Here is a 21,573-nt window from a genome sequence, read left to right as displayed (position 1 = left end):
TGTTATGCCATTCTTTTTAACTTCTTGAGTGGACAAAGGCGGAAGAGTTAGCTAGCAGTTTGCACGGCAAGAGTGTTGGGAGAGAGGTATGTTCATGCACCACAGATGGGAATGAAGAGTGAGGACACCCTGTGGAGGTAATTTCAGCAATACTTAACAAAGCTGTGAATTCCCTTTAACCTGGTACATTGTCCTCTAGGTATTTATTCTAAGAAAATACATCACATTATATATACGTCATGAAGCAAAGTTTTATCTACACAGAAGTTCATCATAATAATCACAGAGTTGTTTTAATAATAGTGAAAGAAATAACTAATACTAACACTAGACTAGTAACCCTAGACTAAGCATGTCTAACACTGCTGCTAAGTCACTTCAGTCGTGTCCGACTCTGTGCAACCCGAGACGGCAGCCCACCAGGCTCCCCGTCCCTGGGATTCTCCAGGCAAGAACACTGGAGTGGGTTGCCGTTTCCTTCTCCAATGCATGAAAGTGAAAAGTGATGTCTAACACTAGTAGGTTCTAATTTATCATACAACTGTCAGGTGGACTATTATGCAGCGGTAACAATGATGCTGTTGGATCCTTTTAATGATGTGGAAGCTCTTGCAAATATGAAGTTAATATGAATTAGGTTACAAAACAGCATGTGGAATATCTATGCACTGAAGCAAGACTCCAAAATGTAACCAGAGGTTATTTCTGGTTGGTCAGAGGCAATCTCTATTTTATTCTGGATTTTAAAGAACTCTTTCTTATATATTTTCTCCCTCTCTGTGTGTGTATGTGTGTATAACCTTTGTTTTAATAGGGGAGGTTGTCCTTTGCTGAAATAATTTAAACAGGCCTGATGCTATGGATGACAACGCCAGCAGGCCAGGAGCGGAGCGGGGGGCGGGGAGGAGGGGGCGGCGCGGCGGCGGGGGGTTGGGGTCTAAGTATGACGGATTTGCCGGGTTCCTGGTTCACCGTGTCTCATGATCATGGAACCAGGACAAGTGCCAGGACCTGGGTTCACCGTGATGTCACCACCGGCTGGGCGATCGGGGGACTCGCTCATCCACGCAGAACCTGGTTTCGCTTCCGCGCAAAGGACCTAACAGCCCCGGCTCGCCTGGCTCCCGCCTCTGTTTGCAGGGTGTCCGGCGTGTGCGCGCGCGGCTGCCAAGCCCTGGGAGCGGCGCGTTGCACCGGGACTGCGGTCGCCGCGGTAGGGTAGAGGCCAGAGCAGCATCAGCACCAGCAACGCGGGCTGGGGGCTCCGGGGAAGTGCCTGGCCAAGGGGGGCGGGGCCGGGCCCGGGGGCGGGGCCGAGCTCGGGGGCGGGGCCGGGGCTCTCCGGGTGGCCGCCGCGGGGGCCGGGGAGGCGCACCGCCGCTTCCGCCGCCCGCGGGGATCCCCCCGGGACCGGCGCCCGGGGAAGTCCCGGGTGATCGCCGGTACAAAAGCCGGCGCCAGGGCCCCAGACCGGCAGTCCTCAGCGATGTCACGCGAGCTCCAGCTCCTGCTCCTGAGCTGCGGTAGGGCCTGCGGACGCCCGGCGCCCCCCTCCCGCCTCCCCGCAACACCCTCTTTTCTCGCTTGCTCACGCAGCTCTCTCTCCCTCTTGCAGCCTGCAGCCTGGCGCCCGCGACGCAGGAGGTGAAGGTGGCCTGTTCGGAGGATGTGGACTTGCCCTGCACTGCCCCCTGGGACCCTCTGGTCACCTACACGGTCTCCTGGGCCAAGGTAAGTGCGGCCAGGCTGGCGGGTTAGGGTTTGGTGGTTTAATTGCAGGAGGGGGAACCACCTCTCTCGGGCCGGTGACCCTCTGTGGCTGGGGGTCCGGGATATCGCCGATAACTGCATTCTGTACCGGGTCTTCGCACACGCCTCTCCCATCGCGACTAAGCTCATTCGCATCCAGGTACAGGCTGACATAGATGTCGTTCCCCTGGGGACCTCAAATCTTCTTGCCTCTAAAGGTGGCCTGAGAAGAATGATCCAGATAAGACGTTTTGGAGAGCAGAAAATCTCTTATTTGGATTAATTCTAGAGGCCACCTGTGGTTGTGGTCAGCAGGCCAGGGAGAAGGCAGCTGGTGAAGGTTTGACATTGGCCGGAGGCATGTCTCTGGATTTATTATTTCTGCTGTTTTGTGACTGCGGTGCTCATACGTTTGGGGAGAGGGGAGGGGGCAATTTGAGGGGAAGGATGACCAGATAGAAGCTGATGTAGGCTCTTTTTTTGGATGGTAGCTATCTGCCAGTCATCCCCTTTCAGGGAAACCCTTGGCCTCCTCCCCATCCCTTTCTCTTCCCTCTGAGCATTCTGAAAGTTCCAGCAAGGAGGGCTTCTGTGTGATGGTGCATTGGAGGGTCCTCGTGTGTAAGAGCAGTGTCACCTACCCTACAACAAGAGGATTGAGTCAGACTGACGCTTTTTTAAGGTTTCCTCTCAACTCTAACCTTTTCAGCTTATAAGATTGTGGTTGTGGTGGCCTTGCAAACCCAACTGTTTGCTGTCACCGGTTTATTTATATTTTTTTGCTCACCACCTTTAATGAGGTTATTGCCACAATGGCACCTCGGGTTGAAGCCCAGTGACTATGCTATCCCAGCCTTGCTTTGGTTAGCTGATTGGTCATCTTCAGTTCAGTTCAGTCTCTCAGTCGTGTCCGACTCTTTGCGACCCCATGAATCGCAGCACGCCAGGCCTCCCTGTCCATCACCAACTCCTGGTCATCTTACCTTGCCGGCAATCTCTGTGCCTTTGTAGTTTTCCACAAAACGCTGGGTTTTCTTCTGCCCGCCATAAAAGATGCTGTGAGAACCTGCACAAGTATCTAGCCATTTAACAAGGCAGCCTAGGACCATTATCTCTTTGTGTGTGTGTCTTCTCTCCTCACCGGATTGTCAGTTCCCTAGGGACAGTGCCACAGCTTTTGTGTCTCCTGCACGGCACCCAGCCTTTGCCCTGTTCATTTCAAAGGTGCTCAGTGAATTCAGGCCAACCTTTTGTGATTATGCACGGTGGAAATGGTGCTGAGGCTCGGGGGCCCTGTGTTATGTATGCAAATAGGTTTGTTATTATTCCTGCTTCATTTCCACCTTAGTCACTGTGGGATCAGAGAAGACAGCAATTCCAAAATTGTTCCCTTGTAAAAACAGTAGTATTTAAACAGAAATATTGGAAAACCAGTATTATTTGGGTAGTCACCATCTGGCAAGCTCTGAGGTACATGTCTTCATGCATCAGCAGTTCCAGTGGACTTAAGAGATAAAGCCTATCACTGATGAGGAAACTGAGTCTTAGGGCTAAAGTAACCTACTCACTATTACATAGCTGGCTAAATGCTAGAGTTGGGATTTGAATCCAGCAATCTGGCTCCATAGCCTAAGTTCTTAGAGGTCTTTCTTGTTATTTCTGTTTTCTATCCTAATTCCTTAAAGAAAATGAAAGTGTCTTTGGGCTGGCCAGGCAGGGACTTGGTTATCTAAAAGGAGGAGAAAACATGAAACCATGATCCTTTCCAGACTGATTAAAAAGGGAAAACAATATTAATATCCCCAGGGGAGTAATTGCAAAGTACTTATGAAACAAGTAGATGAAATTTCAGACTGTAAAGTTCAAACAGTTGTCAAGTTAAATCTTCTTGCACGAGGTCATTTGGAATGATGTAGTAAACCAGAGCGATTAACCTCTGGCTTTTCCTTGGATGTCAGCTGGTGATGTAACCTTATAATGTATGTGCTTGTTTGTTGAACACAGTTCTTACAAACTTTACCCTGAAGGGCTCTCAAAGCTCTGCTAAGAAAAAAGACAATAGTCTCTTGGCATTGTCTTTTTTCTGTTGGTTCATGGAATAGGGTCACTGAAAAATCATGCCCAATTTATTTTTTTAAGGAAGAAACTGATGGAGTCGTGGTGGTTAGGAGAGCTGTGCTATTTCAGTAAACTAATCAGATACCTTGAAAGCGATATGCTTTGTTTTTCAAGCTCTTTTTAACAGATCTCAGCATATTCTGTAGATATTTGTTATTTTCCAGCCCAGTAATTATACTTTTTGCATCAATTGTGCTTGTACAACAAAAACCAATAGAGTGTTCTGGAAATAAAGCCAGTGGTGAAATACCAAAATTCTTTGTTTTACAGAAGATTATCTTGTCATTTTCACCCACAACTTTCTTGTAAAATGTTTCTCTGAAGCTTTAGAGGTAGCTATAAAGTGGGGAATTTAAGTCTGGTGACCACAGCCAACCTCACTGCATCATCAGTAGGGTAGTTGGTAAAACCACTTTGCACAGTTGTGGGCTGTGTGCTGGACAAGTAAGCAGAGAGTCCTTTGCAGTGTGGGTTTTCTCCATCCGCCAGATTGAATCACATTCTTGCAGGTTTTCTGCATCCCACAATTACGGTTATAATGACTCACGATTAAAAAATCCATTTACCAAAAAAAAAAATCCATTTACCACTCAGTTCCCTGGCACCCCGGAGCATTCTGCCACTGTCCAGTTGGCACTGATTACTTGGAATGAACAAAAGAGCCCATGTAAACCGTGTGTTTCTTATCATGTGCCTTTTACCAAAAGACTCAAAGCAGACGGTGTTTGCAACATTCGGGTGAGTTGGGAAGGAACAATGTCCATCTTATTCTCTGTGTTTCCAAGATACAAAGACAGGGGATTGGGGTTGAGGAATGCAATCTACACTTGCACGGGGCATGGGGTCAAAGGTGGAGCCAAGAGTGGACACTGGTAGCCCCATTCCAGTTAGCACAAGTCTTCTTTCTCTTCCCAACTGGGATCCAAGAATGGGACCTCCTCTCCTCCCTTCCTGTATTGTACCCTTTAAAGCAGAGTGAATGATTGAAAAGAAATAGAAAATGCAGTATATGCATCCAGCGTAGCTGTTAAGATCGTGAATAGATTGTGGTTGTTGGGAGGAGATGTTTTGAGATATTATAAGGCACACAGGCCTTGGGCCAGCCCTCTTCTACCAACGGCTGTGACCTCCGGTTAGATTTCTAGCATAAGAAGATCATAGCACAATTCCGTGTCTGCCAGGAGGAAGACCATCCGTTCAGGGGCCAGTCTGTGCTTCTCGTGGGGCGGCCTGGTCCATGCTCTCTTTCACGAGGCTGCAGTAGGTCCGGAGGGGCAGGATGGCGCTGGTGCACGGAGCGTCTGGGCGTGGGTGGGGTTGGCCACTGCTAATGATGAGTGGTTACTCACGAGGGAAACACATCTCCATCTCCTATGGTTCTGGGAGCCCCCACGGCCTGTGTGGATACATATCGAAAGAGGATCTCTGAGATGAAACTCAGGTTTCATCTCTGAGTGACACTGCGGAGGAGAGGACAGACCTGCGTCACAAGACAAGTGCCCTTTTTAGATGATTTCCAAGGGAAGGGATAAAGGGGAAGTGAGACCATGATTTCAGAGGCTAGAGCAGACTTGAACTTTATCATATTTAGAAGAGCTGCAGCTGTGGCAAGTCAGGGGCTCTCCTGGGGACTAAAGGAGAGCAGGTTGATGGCTTGTATGTGGCCCCTTGGAAAGTTCCAGGATAGTCGCTCCATGGCTCTTACTCGTCCTTGATGTGTTTGTTAAGAGCCGTCCGCCGTGGGCAACGCCAGTCTCCTATTTTCTGTCTCTATAGCATCTTGTGTGATAATGAACCATAAAGCAAGGAGGCGCTAAGGAGGAGCCCACAGAGGGTCTAGGCTTGATGAATGGCCCGGGCAGGTAGCAGCGGTACAGCTACCAACTCTGACGGCCCCACGCGAAGACAACGCATGCCGCTCACCACACTTACCTGATTCTAGAATGCTGTCTGCTTTAAGATAAGATTTGAGATGTTTTAGGAGAAGAAGGAAACATTTATATATTAAATACAGAAGCACCGAAACACTGCAATGTAAAAAACAAGGCCTGTGTGAGCGTCAAAGAAAAGTTGTATCATCCCCATTGGGACCGGTATTACTTGACCTGATTGAATAACCTTTAGGTCAGACTATGAAAGGCATAAAGTTAGTTTTCAGATGTCTGTCATATTTACATTTTCATCATTTAGTTAATATTTCTATGTCCCAAGTGTGTGCCAGGTCCTGGGCCTGGCAGTGGCTGTCCTAAGACCAATCCAGAACATTGGCCAGAGGACAGAGGCCTGGACACAAGAACGCACAGGTGTTGTTTGGGGAGCTGATGGGTAACTACTAATCTGGAAGGGAGGATTATACCACAGAGGACCAACAGGTAGTACCACCAACAGGCTGGGAACGGAGGGTGAAGACCCCTGAATGCTGAATCATATGGGCTAGAAATTGGTCCATTTGGCATCAAGGAGCCTTTGACAGTTTTTAAGCAAAGAGGACAACATAATGGAAAATATGTCAGAAGAAAATCGTATTTCTTATGGTGAGAGGTAGAATATAATTCATCCTAGCAAATGAGTGTCAGAGGCAGGCTTCAGTCTTGCGCTGCAGTGAAGCTGCCGGTGGGTTAACTGTGAGCCTGCAACGCGGGCCTGGGGTTTGCCTCCCCTTTCTCTCTTGGTCACCAGTCCTTTTGTCCATGTGGATCTAGGGACCAGTGAGCCAGGCTGTGGAAGAAATCCCAGCCAGATAAAAGTGATGGGGCACTGAGATTTTTGGACCCTGATGAGAAGTGTTGCTAAAAATCTTTCAGCTTGGAAGAGAGGGGTGGGAGGGAAAAGGCAGCTGAGAGTGAAATACTAAAAACTGCAAACACTCGTTTTCCATAAATAAAAGGGGGAACCCGAATCACATGGCGACTGATTATCTTAGTTCTGTATATGGGTTTGTCACTTCACAAAGAAGAGGAAGTTAGGAGAAGGTCTCAGTGACATAAGGGAAGGTTTTATGTAGGGCAGGACTAAAAAGAGATTCATTACCTTAAAAGGGGGCTTCCTCCTTCTATTAATACAACTGTTCTCCGTAAGCCCTTTCTGGAAACCCTTGGGATAACCCCAAAATTTCTACCAACAGTCCTTAGCTCAAACCAGAGCTGAATTAAAGTACTTCCCTAAGACTCTTTCCACCCTGAAGCACATTTTTGACTTTGTTTTTGCACTGAGGTATACCCGGGTAAAATTTCTCTGTGTGTTGTGTATTTTTGGTACAGATGTAAGAGCCCAAGGCTTGTGAATATCACTTGATATTTTTGTGGAGCACCAGTTAATCTACGCATGTTCTTGTCTCAATTGTCTAAGAGAAGACAGATCCCAGAACAGGTAGTTGTCTAGGATTATTGGTCCCGATGGGGAAAGCCAAAGGGAAAAGACAGACGCTCGTTGCTGTGGGCAATTCATATTCACTTATGACCAGACTCACTGGGTCAGTTCTAGAGAACAGAGGTTCTGAGTCCAGTTAGACCCTGGTGTCTCTTCCCCTGAGGAGTGGGAGCCATGTGAGCCCAAGTGACAAAACAGCACTGGCCTTGAGGTTGGAGCCGTGTGAGGTTCTCCCTTATGTGCCGCGTTTATTTTAGGAGCAGGGCAAGGTGCACCTATCCATTAGCAATCTTTGTTGTGAAGGCTTGTAATCCTTCAAAACTGGCTTCAAGAAAAGGGAATATATCGGCTTCTATAGTTGAAACAGTTTTTTTAAATGGAAATGTAGTTCATACTTCAGTTACGGTTGATGTTGTGGGTTAGTGTCCCACAAAATGACATGTGTCAGTCCTAATCCCTGGTGTTTGTGAGTGGAACCTTATTTGGAAATAAGGTCTTTGGAGAGGTAACCAAGTTAAAATGAGGTCATGCTTGATCAGGGTGGGCCCTGAATCCAATGGCTGGTGTCATTAAAAGAAAACAGAGACAGACACAGACACAAAGGGAGAACCCCACAGGAAGATGGAGGCAGAGACTGGAGTGATGTGTTTACAGATCAAAGAATGCCAGTTTCCAGCAACACCAGAAGCTGGGAGCAAGACATGAAACAGATTCTCCCCTTCAGAGAGCGCGTGGCCCCACCAGCACCTTGATGCTGCATTTAACGGCCTCCAGAACCGTGAGGGAATACATTTCTGCTGCTTTAAGCTACCCAGTTTGGACTGACGCTAGATGTGGAGGCTCGTGACTGTCCACAGGGCTTGGTGACTTTCCGTCTCTCAACTTGCCCTTCCTTTGTGTTGGTTTTATTGTCAGCCTCCACGAGGCAGTGAGATAGTCACCGATAACTGCCGACCTGTCTGTCCTCCCAAGGTCAAGTGCCAAGGAAAAGATTGCGCCTCTTCCATCTCAACAAATGTCTGATTATGCTCAAGTGGCTTTGATTGATTGGGTCATGGACTCATCAGAACCAGTCTCTCTGGTCACAGAGGCCAGGCTTGTGTCCAGTGTGCCTTTTCTAGAATGAGAGGTAGCACCCTTGAAGAACATGAATTCATAGGATTCAGAATTCAGGAATGCCCCTCCAAGGTCCAGCAGGATCCCTAAGAACCTCTTGGGAGAAGGATGATTGGCATGAACAGTGAGTAACCTAACCTTCTCTTCAAATCCTAGTTCCAGAGGGGTTTGCCAGTTACAATGATGCCGTAGTAAATTCAGAATATTCTGGCTATTTTGGAGACCTTGTGGATAGAAAAATAACTTGTTTCTAGAGCAGAGATTGAGACTTCTAGAACAGCTTTGCCAGAGAGGAGACGGGAAGGATCAGCAGGAAGAAATGACTGAATGGGTGGGTGGAGATAGAAAGCTATGGGATACAACCCCAGTTGCTATATCCAACATTACCACTTAGAAGCACTATTATGTTTTCTCATTCGATCCTTAAAATAACCCAGAGGGAAGTAGGTAGTTACAGGTGAGGAAAATGGGAGTCAGAGGTGAAGGGATTTCCCAGCAATGACCCAGTTATCTGATTAAGCAGCCTGGGCTTGACCTCAGGCCCTCTGATTCTGGATCGACTTACTCATTGTTTTTAAAATTTACTCATTCATTCAGTAAATAATGTTTTTTTGAATATTTCCTAAGTTCAGGAAAGTATTTAGAATGCTGAAGGAAACCTTAGCTGTGAAAAAAAAAGAGTGGTAACATTTTTAGGTGTGATTGACATTATGCTCCATGATCCACCTACGTCATCATTGGTGTCTTCACACCAACTTTGGGAGATGTTAATTACCCTTCCCCCATCTCAGGGGAGCAAATGAAGCCTGAGAGCTCTTCAGTCCCTTTCGCCAAGAGCAGAGCTAGCCGTGGGGTTTGTTTCCACATCTGCCCAAGTCCAAAGCTCTTCATTATGTTGCCTCTGCCATATTCATGGCTCTGTTAACAGCCATAAATCCAATCTGTCTGTTAGACCCAGTAAATTTCAAAGTGGAAAATCATTTTTCCAATAAAACTACACTTAGAAAAAAACGATGTTAATGCTCATACATTCTACCCTCATTATGACATCAACCTCTGAGCCAAACTATTTTGCACGTTATAAAGAGCTGTTTTTATGATGAATGGGGATTATATTGGCACTTTAATTGAGTTAGAAACCAAGGTACATGAATGTTAGTGCATGGGAAATGCAATAAAAAAAAGCTGTTCAATGTGATTGGAATATATCAGATTAATTTAATACCACCTTTAAGTACTTAATGTCCATTCCTTTAAATATGTTTAATTAAATTGTTGGATTAAATATTTATATGCATATATGTGTGCACACATATTTTCCCCTCAAAAAATGTCTTCCTTTTCTTTTACTTTCCTATCACATTCCAAACACATCATATATGTGATAAATTCAGATTTCAAGGTTGTCAAATCAAAATTCTTTGCTGTAGGAATGGAACAAATATGGTATATGGTAATCTAGGTAATCTATGGTAATCTATGAAGTTAGCATATATTTGGGTAAAATTATGTAAACTTCTAAAGAACTTCTCACAGTAAGGATTTTGACTGAAATATTGATTCTGTTTCAGCCATATTTAGATATTTACTTGATTTGTTTCTCTCTAGTTCAAATTTATACACCAGTTTAAAAAAAAACTTAATTCACATGCCTTTAAAATTATTTCTTGTATTTGTTTGACTTCAGTCCATTTCAGTTCAGTCCCTCAGTCGTGTCCGACTCTTTGCGACTCCATGAATCACAGCACGCCAGGCCTCCCTGTCCATCACCAACTCCAAGAGTCTACTCAAACTCATGTCCATCAAGTCGGTGATGCCATCCAATCATCACATCTTCTGCCGTCCCCTTCTCCTGCCCCCAATCCCTCCCAGCATCAGGGTCTTTTCCAATGAGTCAGCTCTTTGCATGAGGTGGCCAAAGTATTGGAGTTTCAGCTTTAGCATCAATCCTTCCAATGAACACCCAGGACTGATCTCCTTTAGGATGGACTGGTTGGACCTCCTTGCAGTCCAAGGGACTCTCAAGAGTCTTCTCCAACACCACAGTTCAAAAGCATCAATTCTTCTGCGCTCAGCTTTATTCACAGTCCAACTCTGACATCCATACATGACCACTGGAAAAACCATAGCCTTGACTAGATGGACCTTTGTTGGCAAAGTATTCAGCAAATTAAAGAGAGTTTATTTTAATTTAAGGCTTAGGTCTCCTTCTTAGAGAATGAATATGGTGTTTAAATTATTTAGTCAAATTGGAGGCCTTGAGATAAGTCAAAGGTCTATAGGCCTTCTGAAAATGGGATGTCTTATATTTCACCCTTTTCTGTTTCAGTTGGAAGGAATTTGTCAGCATAAGAGTTAATGCACGGAATTTGGGTTTTAAAAACATAATTGGGGTGAATGTTTTGAGGAATTAATTTGCCCACTTCGTGCTGTGGTCCAGCCCTCGCAGAGTGTGCGCTGAATAGTCCCCATCAATTATGCCTGGCTGTGAATGAATCTGAGGGTTCCTTTTGTTATAAATTATTATTTCCTAAAACGCTTCTGCAGAGAGGCAATGAAACACTTTGGGATTTGGAATGCTGGGAGTTGTTCTTGCCAGTGGTTGGTTTTGAGCCAGCTCAAGTGTTTATAAGAACTCATAAAACCAGGCGAAGTTGAGGATGGCCCATTTGCTGTAATTCCATGTTCCTCCCCCTGAAATTCCTCTGATTCTTGAACGGTGCTGCTTCAGCCAGGGCTAAGTCACCCTATACCGCAGTGTGACGGCTGCTTGGCCGCTGTGCTGAAGCCGAGGATTTGATCTTTTGCGTGAAGTCTCTTTTGCGTGCAGTCTCTTGGGACTGCTAGCGCCTCACTTCCATCATAAGCATGTGACATTAATGTGAAAACTACAACTAAATTTTTGCAGCAGTACGCAAAAGGCAGGGCGAGTAGCACAGGCAACGTGTGTACCTACAGCTTGAAGCTAAGGGAGGGCTCTGAACAATTCCCAGGTGCACTGCGTGAATTTACAGAAGCGTCCTTTTGTTACAGTGAGTTATCAGGCGCAGAGAAGTGTTCATTACTTTGGCAGGAGAACTCAGGTTATCAGCCAGTACTTCTCTCAGTTCTCTGGGTCTTTCAAGAAGACCCAGGAAGGGGTCATTGAAAGATGACCCTGTGAAAGTTAAGATATTGTTGCCTGATCTCACTGAGGGCTGCTGCGGTTCAGTAAATCAGGATTCTGAAGGCCGCTTTGGGATTCTTTGACTTTCCTCTCCTTCTTTCATTCATGACCTCACCCTGCCTTTGCTTTGCCATTTGAAAATAACCTCTCCGGAGGTTTTGCCAGACACCTGTGGAAATGTGACCATCACTTAAACTACTGTTTTGTTATTACTGCTGATTTTTTAAAAATGAATTTTCTTCTGCAAGTAGACAGCAAGCCACTGCCAGTCAGTTCTGATCCCCACCGCACACTCGATTCAGCAGTTCCCAGCAGCCATCGTGATGAGGGGCCCATCTTCATGTAAATAAAGCACAATAGTTTATATTTCTACCAGCTTTCAGAGGGGCTCTCAGTTTTGATCTTGACTTTCAGACAGGCCTTTCTGAGTTGAGGGAGGGGTCACTGGATAGGAGAGAAGATCCCCTGATGGAGAAAACCAGAGGTAGATAATCTCAAAATGACTGTTGCAGCCAAGGTCACATCTTCTCGATTACAGGGATTTCTAGCAAAACTGAGTTCCAGTGATATTGGTTAGAAAGAGGGGCTTCCCTGGTGGCTCAGATTATAAAGACTCCACCAGCAATGCAGGAGACCAGGGCTTGATCCCTGGGTTGGGAAGGTCCCCTGGAGAAGAGAATGGCAACCTGCTCTAGTAGTCTTGCCTGGAGAATCCCACAGACAGAGGAGCCTGGGGGCTGCAGTTCATGGGGCTGCAAAGAGTCAGACATGACTGAGCGACTAACACGTTCACTTTTTGTGCTGTTAGAAAGAAATCTGAGTTGAACCCATTTGGAGGTTAATTCAGAAAAGCAAAGCAGGATGAGACAGCATCACGGGGACTGCAGAGATTAAGCTGAGTGAGTTAATTGGTTCAAACTGGCCTTTGAGGTGGGGGTGGGGGTGGGGAGTCTTGGAAGCAATTGACCCTGGATGGTCCTGGGCAGCTGACCCACCAAAAGCTGTGGTCCAGGGGAGCTCTTCGTCAAGCAGTGGGTGAGGGGAGAGGTGCAGGTACGTGATAAGGCTACACTTACTGGTTTCATCATGCCTGTAAAGAGAACTGGGCTAACTTAGACGTGTTCTAGAATCAGTCGGATGCCTACAGTTCCTTGACCACAACTCCTTCTTTTGTTTTCTTGCTTTCTCTTTGAACACCTAAATGCCCCAGTCTGTAGATCCTTGATTATTTAGGAAGGAACTTTTCAACACAGCAGAACTTTCAAGCATTGGGATTGATGTTCAGAGACTCGGCCTGAGAGAAGCTGTTAGTCTCAGCCCGGTGCTGGGAGTGAATGAAGCAGGGATTCTTGCAGGAGCGATAAATCTACCACCAGATGTCTCTGCAGGCCACTCCACAGGCGTGCTCGCTGGAGCTGGGGCCGCGGAGGCGGGAACCCGAGCTTCGCATGGACCTCACGGTGCATCCCCCGACCTAATACCTGAAGCAGAAACCAAGGAGGGGGTGTGTGTGCACACACGTGTGTGTCTCCTGTCTTGAGCTGCCTCTGCCTCTGTTCCCCGCATTCCTTGGTCATTTATTTCCCTGTGCTGATTGCCTATTGAAACTAGGAGAGGAGTTGTACGGTGCTTCCTACAGGAGATGCTCCCTATAGGAGATCAAACAGTGGCAGGTGGAGCCAGAGAGAGCAGTGGTGTCTTTTCCTAAGGGGCCCTCTGGTGTGGGCACCACTCCAGGGACCAGGAAGGAATGCCGCCAGACCCCAGGCTCCCTGCTGGTCCCCAGTCACTCAGCAAAGGCTCAGGGCTGCCCTGGAGCTCTGAAAACAGTGATTGGCTTTCCTGTTGATGTAAATCAGGTTTAGAAGCTTTAAAACGTTTCAGTGGAGGACCAATGAGCAAGTTAACTAGGCCAGTTAAAAATATACCTGGGGAGAGAGAATTGATGGTGAACATGGTGTGTACTTAATCATGGAACTAGGAGATGATGGAAAGACTCCACCAGTTTAATAACAAAGATTGTTCGGGGAAAGAAAACCAGCCAGGTTAGTGTGGGTAAACTTGGCATCTACTCCTGTCGGGCTGATCCATCCTGACTTCAGTGATTTAAGTCATAACTGCCGTTCCATGGGGACTTCCCTGATGGCTCAGCAGTAAAGAATCTGCCTGCAGTGCAGGAGCCAAGGAGACACTGGTTCGATCACTGGGTTGGGAAGGTCCCCTGGAGGAGGGCATGGCAACCCACTCCAGTATTCTTGCCTGGAGGATTCCATGGACAGAGGAGCCTGGTGGGCTACAGTCCATGGGGCCGCAAAGAGTCGGACACGACTGAAGCGATTTAGCACGCACACACGCCCTTCCACGTGTGTCTTGGTGCGACTGCCAAGTGGCCTGACACAGAGAGTTTCCACGAGGTGCTGTTATCAGCTGCCTTCCTGCCGCAGCAGAGGGCTGAGTGTGGTACATCCTGCAGGGTCATGGCTGAGCCCACATGTGCGCAGTCTCTGAAGAACAGGATGACTCTTCACGGGAGGCTTTGCTCATCTGAATCTCTGTGTTTTTTTGTCAAGTTGTCTGGCAATGACCTTAACAGATTTAGGAACATTTTCTAAATAAAACCCTGAGCTACAAAAATAAGAGTCAGTCACTGGATGAGTTGGTATCTGAAGAAAAGAAGAGAACATTGAATAGACAACAACCAGCAAGAGAATGTGATTCAGCCTGATTCATGCACTTCATCACGTAATCATTAATGACGCAAGGTTATGGTCAACAGGAACACTGCTTCACGTAGGGTGGAAGTTGGGATACAGAGAATCATAAAATGCAGTCCTGATCTTATTCCAAAAAGAGATGGAACCTTAAAGAATCCTCTTAGATTCTCTCCTCCCCCCTGCAAACATCACACATACTCACAGTATCTTCTTTTAAAACAGCCAGCTGAGGATAGATTTTATGAAAGCAAGAGGTAGAATCTTGACGTCTCAGAGGCCCAAGGGCTTGTGGGGTCTGACAGTAGAGCATGAAGCAAATCTGATTCTTGCTTTTTAAATTTATTTTATTGAAGTAAAGTTGATTTGCAGTGTTGCGTTCGTTTCTGCTGTAGAACAAAGTGAGTCAGTTATGTGTGTATACGTTCTTTTCCGTATTCTTTTCCAAGATGGTTTGTCTCAGGATATTGAATGTAATTCCCTGTGCTATACGGTAGGACCTTGTTACTTATTCATTCTCTGGGTAAAGTTTGCATCTGCTAATCCCAAGCGCCCAGTCCACCGCTCCCTACGCCGTCCCCCTTGGCAACCACGAGTTTATATACTCTCGGTCCCTGAGTCTGTATGTGATTCTTTCTTAACAGCTCACAGACGGAGGTGCAGAAAGGGTGGAGGTGACCCAGGAAGACCTGCAATCCCCTCAGCAGAGGAACTCTTCAGAGGCCCCCAGGGAAAGGCTGTACTCCCTGAGGATCCAAAACACTACGAGCTGCAACTCCGGGACCTACAGGTGCACTCTGGTGGGTCAGGAAGGGCAGAGAAACCTGACTGGCACTGTGATCCTCAAAGTGACAGGTGAGGTGGTCTACAACACCTGTTTTCTTCCTGCACCACACAGAGCACTTTCTGTAAGTCCTGACCTTGATCCGCTCAATCCGAGTTTAATTCAGAAGCTGTGGATCACATCTGCGGCTGAAAGCTAAATTCTGCTGCAAGGGTGGCATAACTTTCTCTGCCTTCTTTTTGGTTTTTCCTTTTTGTTCTTTAAGGGATCTACCCCAGTTTGATTGGGGTGGATGCCAAATGGAGTCAAGCAACTAAATCTGACTGTTGTTTATTCATATAAGAGTCCTTTGGAGCCAATAGAAAGTTTCCAAGTCTAGTTTTTGGAAGACAGAGAAACTGGGTAGTTTTGAATTTATCAGATAGCTGTGCAATATTCTGCTCACTGGGGGCTCTCTAATCTGGCCTAAGAGAGCTGCTACATGTTTCCGCCTTTTTCAACATGAGAACAGCATTTCTTTCCCACTTTACAGCAATTGGATGTCCTCATCCCTCCACTCAGGCCAAAGAAAAAGCGTCCAACAAGAGGCTTCCCAAGTAGAAGGCACATTTTTACTCTGTGCAGTAAGACCAGGACTCAAGTGTCAAGATAAGGATTATCTCCTTGGACTTTTTTCTGTAATTTTTCTTGATGTAGTTTAAAATATGCCTTGCATCTGACTTTGGCCCAACTCTTGTTAGTGGCTGAGGCTTGAAATGACAAACATGTCGTTACAGAGACCCTGACTTTGTGTAGCAGCTATTGTCTCCTTCCACGGAGAAGCTTAAAGGAATCTGACTCAAGATCGTATTCCCACACTCATGAGAGGGCAAGCCCTGGTTAGGGGCCAGTGTTTGGGTTTTTTAAAGTTTTCTTGGCGTGAGCCATTTTCAGTCTTTATTGAATGTGCCACAGTATTGTTTCTGTTTTATGTTTTGTTTTTTTGGCCACAAGGCATGTGGGATCTCAGCTCCCCAGTCAGGGGTGGAACCGTCACCCCCTGCATCGGAAGGAAAGTCTTAAACATTGGACCACCAAGGAAGTTCCTCAGTATTTGGACTTGGTTCACTATCTCACACCAACACACACACACCCTATATGCTTCTCAGTGTCCAGGCCTATACTCCACTGCGTTTGCGTTCGTGGCACTTACGCCTGCCCTGATATAGTCTCTGCTTTGTTCCCTGCTGCCTCCTGCAGTCAGCCCGGAGTATCATTCACGTGAATGAGAAATGGAGCGATCCAGGAGGAAGAGCAGAGAGGGCGGGTGTGTGCCATGGGGAGCGGGGAGCAAAGGAGCAGAGAACAGCTGACTTGCTTTCCTATCTCTGCAGAGGCGTTGCGGTCGCCAAATTAAGTGGTCAGGCTAGAGCCACTTGGATCTGGTTCCAGTATGAGCTCAGCTGCTCATTAACGTGTGACCTTGGTCAAACCTCTGATTGAGTCTAAGCCTTGGTTTTCTCATCTTCAAAATGGGGATAACATCATCCATGACATAGGCTTGTGGTGACGATTGAACGAGGTATTGCACGGAAATGCTCGGTGCACTGCCCAGGGGTGACCGAGTGCTCAATAAATGTTAGAACTGTCAGGACAATGGCTCTCAGGTCTTGTCTTCTGGGGTCGCAGACCTCTGAACATCCATCCCCAGACCACTGCACAATGTTTGAATCCAGTTTCAGGGGTCACAGTTCTCTGGAGGGCCCCCTGTGACCCTGGGGGTGGAAGCCTCCAGTCACCTGGAGTCCACCTGCTCCTGCTCCAGCCCTCAAGCTGACTCCAGGGGCAACCTCGCTGCTCGAAACAGCATGCTGGATGCTGTTCCCCATCGAGAGAGCCTGGCTCCGCCCAGTCTGCTCTTGGGCTGAGGGCGTCCCTCCTCCTGGACTTGCCCCACCCCCGCCCCGCCGCCCAGCACTGAGGCCACAGCCTTTAACAGCCCCCTTTTGCTGTCGGCTTTGGTGGAGCGGCTTTGTTTAAAATTCAAAAAATAAATTTTTTAGAGGGATATAGTTGATTTACAATGTTGTGTTAGTTTCAGCTGTACAGCAGAGTGAATCATTATACATATACGTATATTCACTCTGTTTTTAGATTCTTTTCTCATTTAGGCCCTTACAGAGTATTGAGTCGAGTTGCCCGTGCTGTAAACCAGGTCCTTGTTAGTGACCTGTTTTCTATATAATAGCGTATATTGTTGATTGTTGTGCTCAGTTGCCTTCGACTCTTGGCAACCATATGGACTGTGGCCCTCTAAGCTCCTCCATCCATGGGGTTTTCCCGGCAGGGATACTGGAGTGGGCTGCCATTTCCTCCTCCGGCCGCTCCTCCCAACCTCGGGATAGAGCCCGAGTCTCCTGTGTCTCCTGCATTGGCAGGCGGTTCTTACCACTTGTACCGTAGTTAGTGAGTATAGTCAACCCCAGGCTTTCAAGGTGGAGGGGCTTTAACGATCCTACAAAGACGGATCAGCACCAACTTGTTCCATAATAGGAGGGCAGCTCTGCCACCTGCCTTAGAACCTCAGCCTCTCTGAGCCCTGGTTCCTTCTTCTGCAAACGGGGGACGCTCAGCCTTGCCCCTGAAGGTTCAGTGACATGCTGGCTGTCGACCCCTTTGCACGCAGCCGGGCACAGAGTAAGCACAAGGTCCGGTGTCCCTGCCAGTATAACCCGTGTCCTTGCCTGTGGGACAGACTCAAGGGTAGGAGGGGCGACAAGGAGGACTTCAGAAAGCCAGAACAAAGCATGCTTGGTTTTTCACCTTGGTAGAAGAGTCCGTTCAGGTGGCTTCATATATTACTTATTTCTTTTTGCAGGATGCTTTAAGGGACACAGAGGAGAGACTTTTAAGAACTACAGAGCTGAGATTGTCCTGCTGTTGGCTCTGGTTATTTTCTATGTAACACTCATCATTTTCACTTGCGTAAGTATCTTTTGCAAACATCTCTCATTATTAAAAGATCACCTGGGGCACCAATCTTAATGTGTTTTGTAGATGGTGCGAATCATTTAATAATAGCAAGGGACCTGTTCTCAGAACCCTGGCCTTACTGAGGTCCCCAGACAGTGAGACTCTCTACTGGAGGCTCCCAGCTTGTTCTCCATCTGGTGGTTCTGCATAGAGACGTGCGTGGAGAAAGTGAATCAGGAGGTGAAGAAAGTTTGTGAAAGGTGAAAGGATCCTCTTAGGGCACCAGCAGGCCGGGACATCCCTCACCGTTCAGTGGTCAAGACTTCACCTTCTAGTGCTTGGGGTGCGAGTTCGATCCCTAGTCGGGGAACTGAGATTCCATGTGCCTTAGGGCCAAACAAACAAAAAATAAACAGCAGAAGTATTGTAACAAATTCAATAAAAACTTAAAATGGTCCACATCAAGAAAAAAGTCTTTAAAAAAGCACCAACAGGGCTTATAGATATGCTGGAAGAAAGTGGGACCTTGCCCGTCCAATACCGGGAGAGGTGCTCTTCTTCCCATAGGTGGATGAGCAAGTCTGTCCACTCCAGTAGTGGATTTGTCTCCTTCATCTGCCCTTGAACTCTTTTCTCTTAGAGCAGGGGTCCCCAGCCTCCAGGCCACGGATTGGTAGCTCTTGTTCAGTCAGGGGTGGCAGCAGATTAAAGTGCACGAAAAATGTAATGCTCTTGAATCATCCCCAAACCATCCCCCTCACCCCACCACCTCTGGTCCACGGTCCCTGGTGCCAAAAAGGTTGGGGACCGCTGTCTTAGAGATTCCCTCTAATAACTTTGGTACTTCCTCTACGTTTTAAGCATTAACCTTGAGAAGTCAGAGGTACGCAGGGCGTGGCCTGGGTGGAGGATGGCTGGCCTGTAACGTGGGTGTCCTTGACACGCCCTTGAGCTGTTGGGTGCAGACTCCAGCTGAGACTCCTCTCTGCCCCCCACGCCTCCTCGTGCATGGCTGCTCACCTGGAGTGACAGTGGTCGTTGGGGAGCAGGGCCAGCTCCAGTCCTGACCCACCAAGAAGTGATGGGTCTCGTATGCCTTAGCAGGAACAGGAAGTACTGTCCATTTGGGGACCAGGACATGGGTCACCCTGGAGCTATTCCAGGGCCGGTTCTTGTTGCTCACTGGGCCCTTCTGGTCACTTAGTGAACTCTCTGGCCCAACACTCATCTCTCTGGTTGCTATTTTAGACATGCATCCAGCATGAGTGAGCATGTGCCGTGTACAGGGCTTTATGTAAGCACTGAGGGGATGTAAAAAGGCTAAGACCTATGTCCTTCCTTCAAGAAACTTACAGCTTGGTCTTGAGAGTTATTTGCATGTGAGAAGATAATTGTTGTTTGGTTGCTCAGTTGTGTCCAACTCTTTAGCCACCCCATGGACTGTAACCCACCAGGTTCCTCTGTCCATGGGATTTCCCAGGCTAGAATACTGGAGTGGGTTGCTATTTTCCTTCTCCAGGGGATCTTCCCAACACAGGGATCGAACGTGGGTCTCCTGCGTTGGCAGGCAGATTCTTTACCATGGAGCCACCAGGAAAGCCCATAATTAGAATGACCTGGTGGTAAATTTTAAAAACGAGTGACTTTAGTGTTCTGTTGGCAAATGCCCGTTTCTACAGGCACTGACTTTCCATGCAGGAAATCCTAATGGCAGGGTCTGGAAATGGCCGCAGTCTGTGACTCCTTGTTGAGGTTCAGAGATACCAGTGAAACAATGCCAGCCCACCACAGAGTGAGTGAGGTAGCCTGCCTCAAGAGGGCTCCCAGATGAGCTGCCCAGCCAGCTCCTAGTGAATGAAGTTTAAATCAAGGTGATGCATTTTTCCAATTATTCACTTCTCAACATCTCTCTTTTATTTGACTTTATTTTTCAGAAGTTTGCACGACAGCAGAGTATATTTCCAGACTTTTCTAAACCTGTCCTGGAACATGCTTTCCTCCCAGTCACCTCTCCAAATAAGCATCTGGAACCAGTGACTCTTCACAAGACAGAACTGGTGTGAGCAGGGTTTCTGCACCTTTTTTCTGAGGCCGAAGGCTCCGTGGTGTGCATCCATGTCACCCCGGGACAGGAGAAGCATGAGCCCCACGTGAAGACAACATCCTTCCTGTGAAGCCCTTTCGCTTGACCGAAGCATACCAGAGTGGATCCCACCCCACTGTCCGTGAGCAGGGCTTTGAGAATTCTGATGTGACCACCACGCATGGAGCCGCCTGCAGGGTGCTTTACAGTGTTGCTGCTTCATGACCTGCTTAGCGTTTTATTCAGCTATCTGGTCAACCTCTTGGACGGGGGTATTTTTTATTTTTTCCAGTCCTAGAAAAGCTGTGGTGAGATGCAGTTGGAAAAGGACCTTGGGAAATCCGAGTGCCCGGAGCTGGTCCTGTGTAGACTCTTGAGGACAGCTGTCCTCTTCCACATCTGGAGCACATCTCTGAATGTGCTGTATTTTCTTGTCTGAGCCCAGATGTTTTGTGTCTGGGAGAAATCGACAGGCCAAGCTGTGAGACAGGGGGAAATATTTAGCAACTAATTTCCCGCCGTGAAGGCCCTTCCATTACCAAGGGGTAGGATGTGTACATAGAAATAGCAGGTCAGTGAACTGCCCCCAACTGGGCCTTTTGAATCTGGGAAAGACATCCATAAAGAGGCAAGAGCAGAGAGTGCCACATTTATTTTTATTAATTCATCTGTGTATTCTTGTCAAAAAAAGGATTTGTGGTGTTTCTCCTTTTGAAATCCATATCTTCAGTTCAATGTCATTGTAACTGACAAGCAGCGTGCTTATGGAGGGTGAGAAGAAGTCAGAGACTGCAGCAGTAGGGGAGAGAGCCATGTAGGGACCTGAGAGAAAATGCTGGAGCAATCGTGCAACCTGGGTGCTGGGGCCAGCTGTCCCCCTACCTAGCTGTCTGATTCTGGACAAGATCCCATGGTTTCTGCTTTTTCTGTTGTAAACCAAGAGGTTGTCATATGTGTTGACTGAAAAAAAAAATGTATGTGAAAATGCTTTGAAAGAGTATAAAGCACTATCCAGATTCCAGACTTCTTTTGGTCATTTTCCTTATTACTCCAGTGGTGTTCTGGGCATGAGAAAATACTTTTCATTTTTCATGTTTTCCATCGTCCCAAACAAAGAAGGCAAGAAGGGACACTTTCCCATCATCTTATGTATGAATTCCTTTGGGGAAGTGAGGCCGGTTGAGTGGTCTGTTCTTGAAGCAGCAGCCAAAAGTTAACTCCAAGACGTGGACACTCAGGAGTCACCAGCCATGGGGAGAAGAGCGTTCTCAAATGTTCCATTGATGTTCTGGCAATTGTTGGGTTTCTGTTATCAAACTTGGCCCTCTCCTCACTTACTTTCCAAAGAGAATATTGCCCACGCTATTATTAGAGAGTTAAAAGAATGCCAAGTTGACTGTTTTGGCCTCTGTCATAGTTTTCATGTGATTAAACGTGTGCATGTGAAGAGGGAGTGCTTTTCTCTTTTATATTTCAAACTACTCATAAGGTTTTGGGATGAGTGCTGGGAGGCCTGCAAACTAGT

General features: G+C 47.1%; 1 protein-coding gene across 2 annotated transcripts; it reads left to right on the top strand.

Annotated features, from left to right (window-relative positions):
- The first annotated feature begins 1,373 nt into the window (after window positions 1-1,373).
- On the top strand, window positions 1,374-21,495 carry CD83 (CD83 molecule). Of its 2 annotated transcripts, none has more exon segments than NM_001046590.1 (5): window positions 1,374-1,523; window positions 1,616-1,731; window positions 14,874-15,084; window positions 17,871-17,977; window positions 19,900-21,064. In NM_001046590.1, coding segments are annotated over 5 exon segments (600 nt in total). In that variant the 5' UTR covers window positions 1,374-1,486; the 3' UTR covers window positions 20,029-21,064.
- The last annotated feature ends 78 nt before the right edge of the window (window positions 21,496-21,573 follow it).

This window comes from Bos taurus, chromosome 23, assembly GCF_002263795.3.
Source record: "Bos taurus isolate L1 Dominette 01449 registration number 42190680 breed Hereford chromosome 23, ARS-UCD2.0, whole genome shotgun sequence".
Classification (NCBI taxonomy): domain Eukaryota; kingdom Metazoa; phylum Chordata; class Mammalia; order Artiodactyla; family Bovidae; genus Bos; species Bos taurus.
Note: the sequence above shows the minus strand (reverse complement) of the source record. Positions and strands in the feature narration are given on the sequence as shown.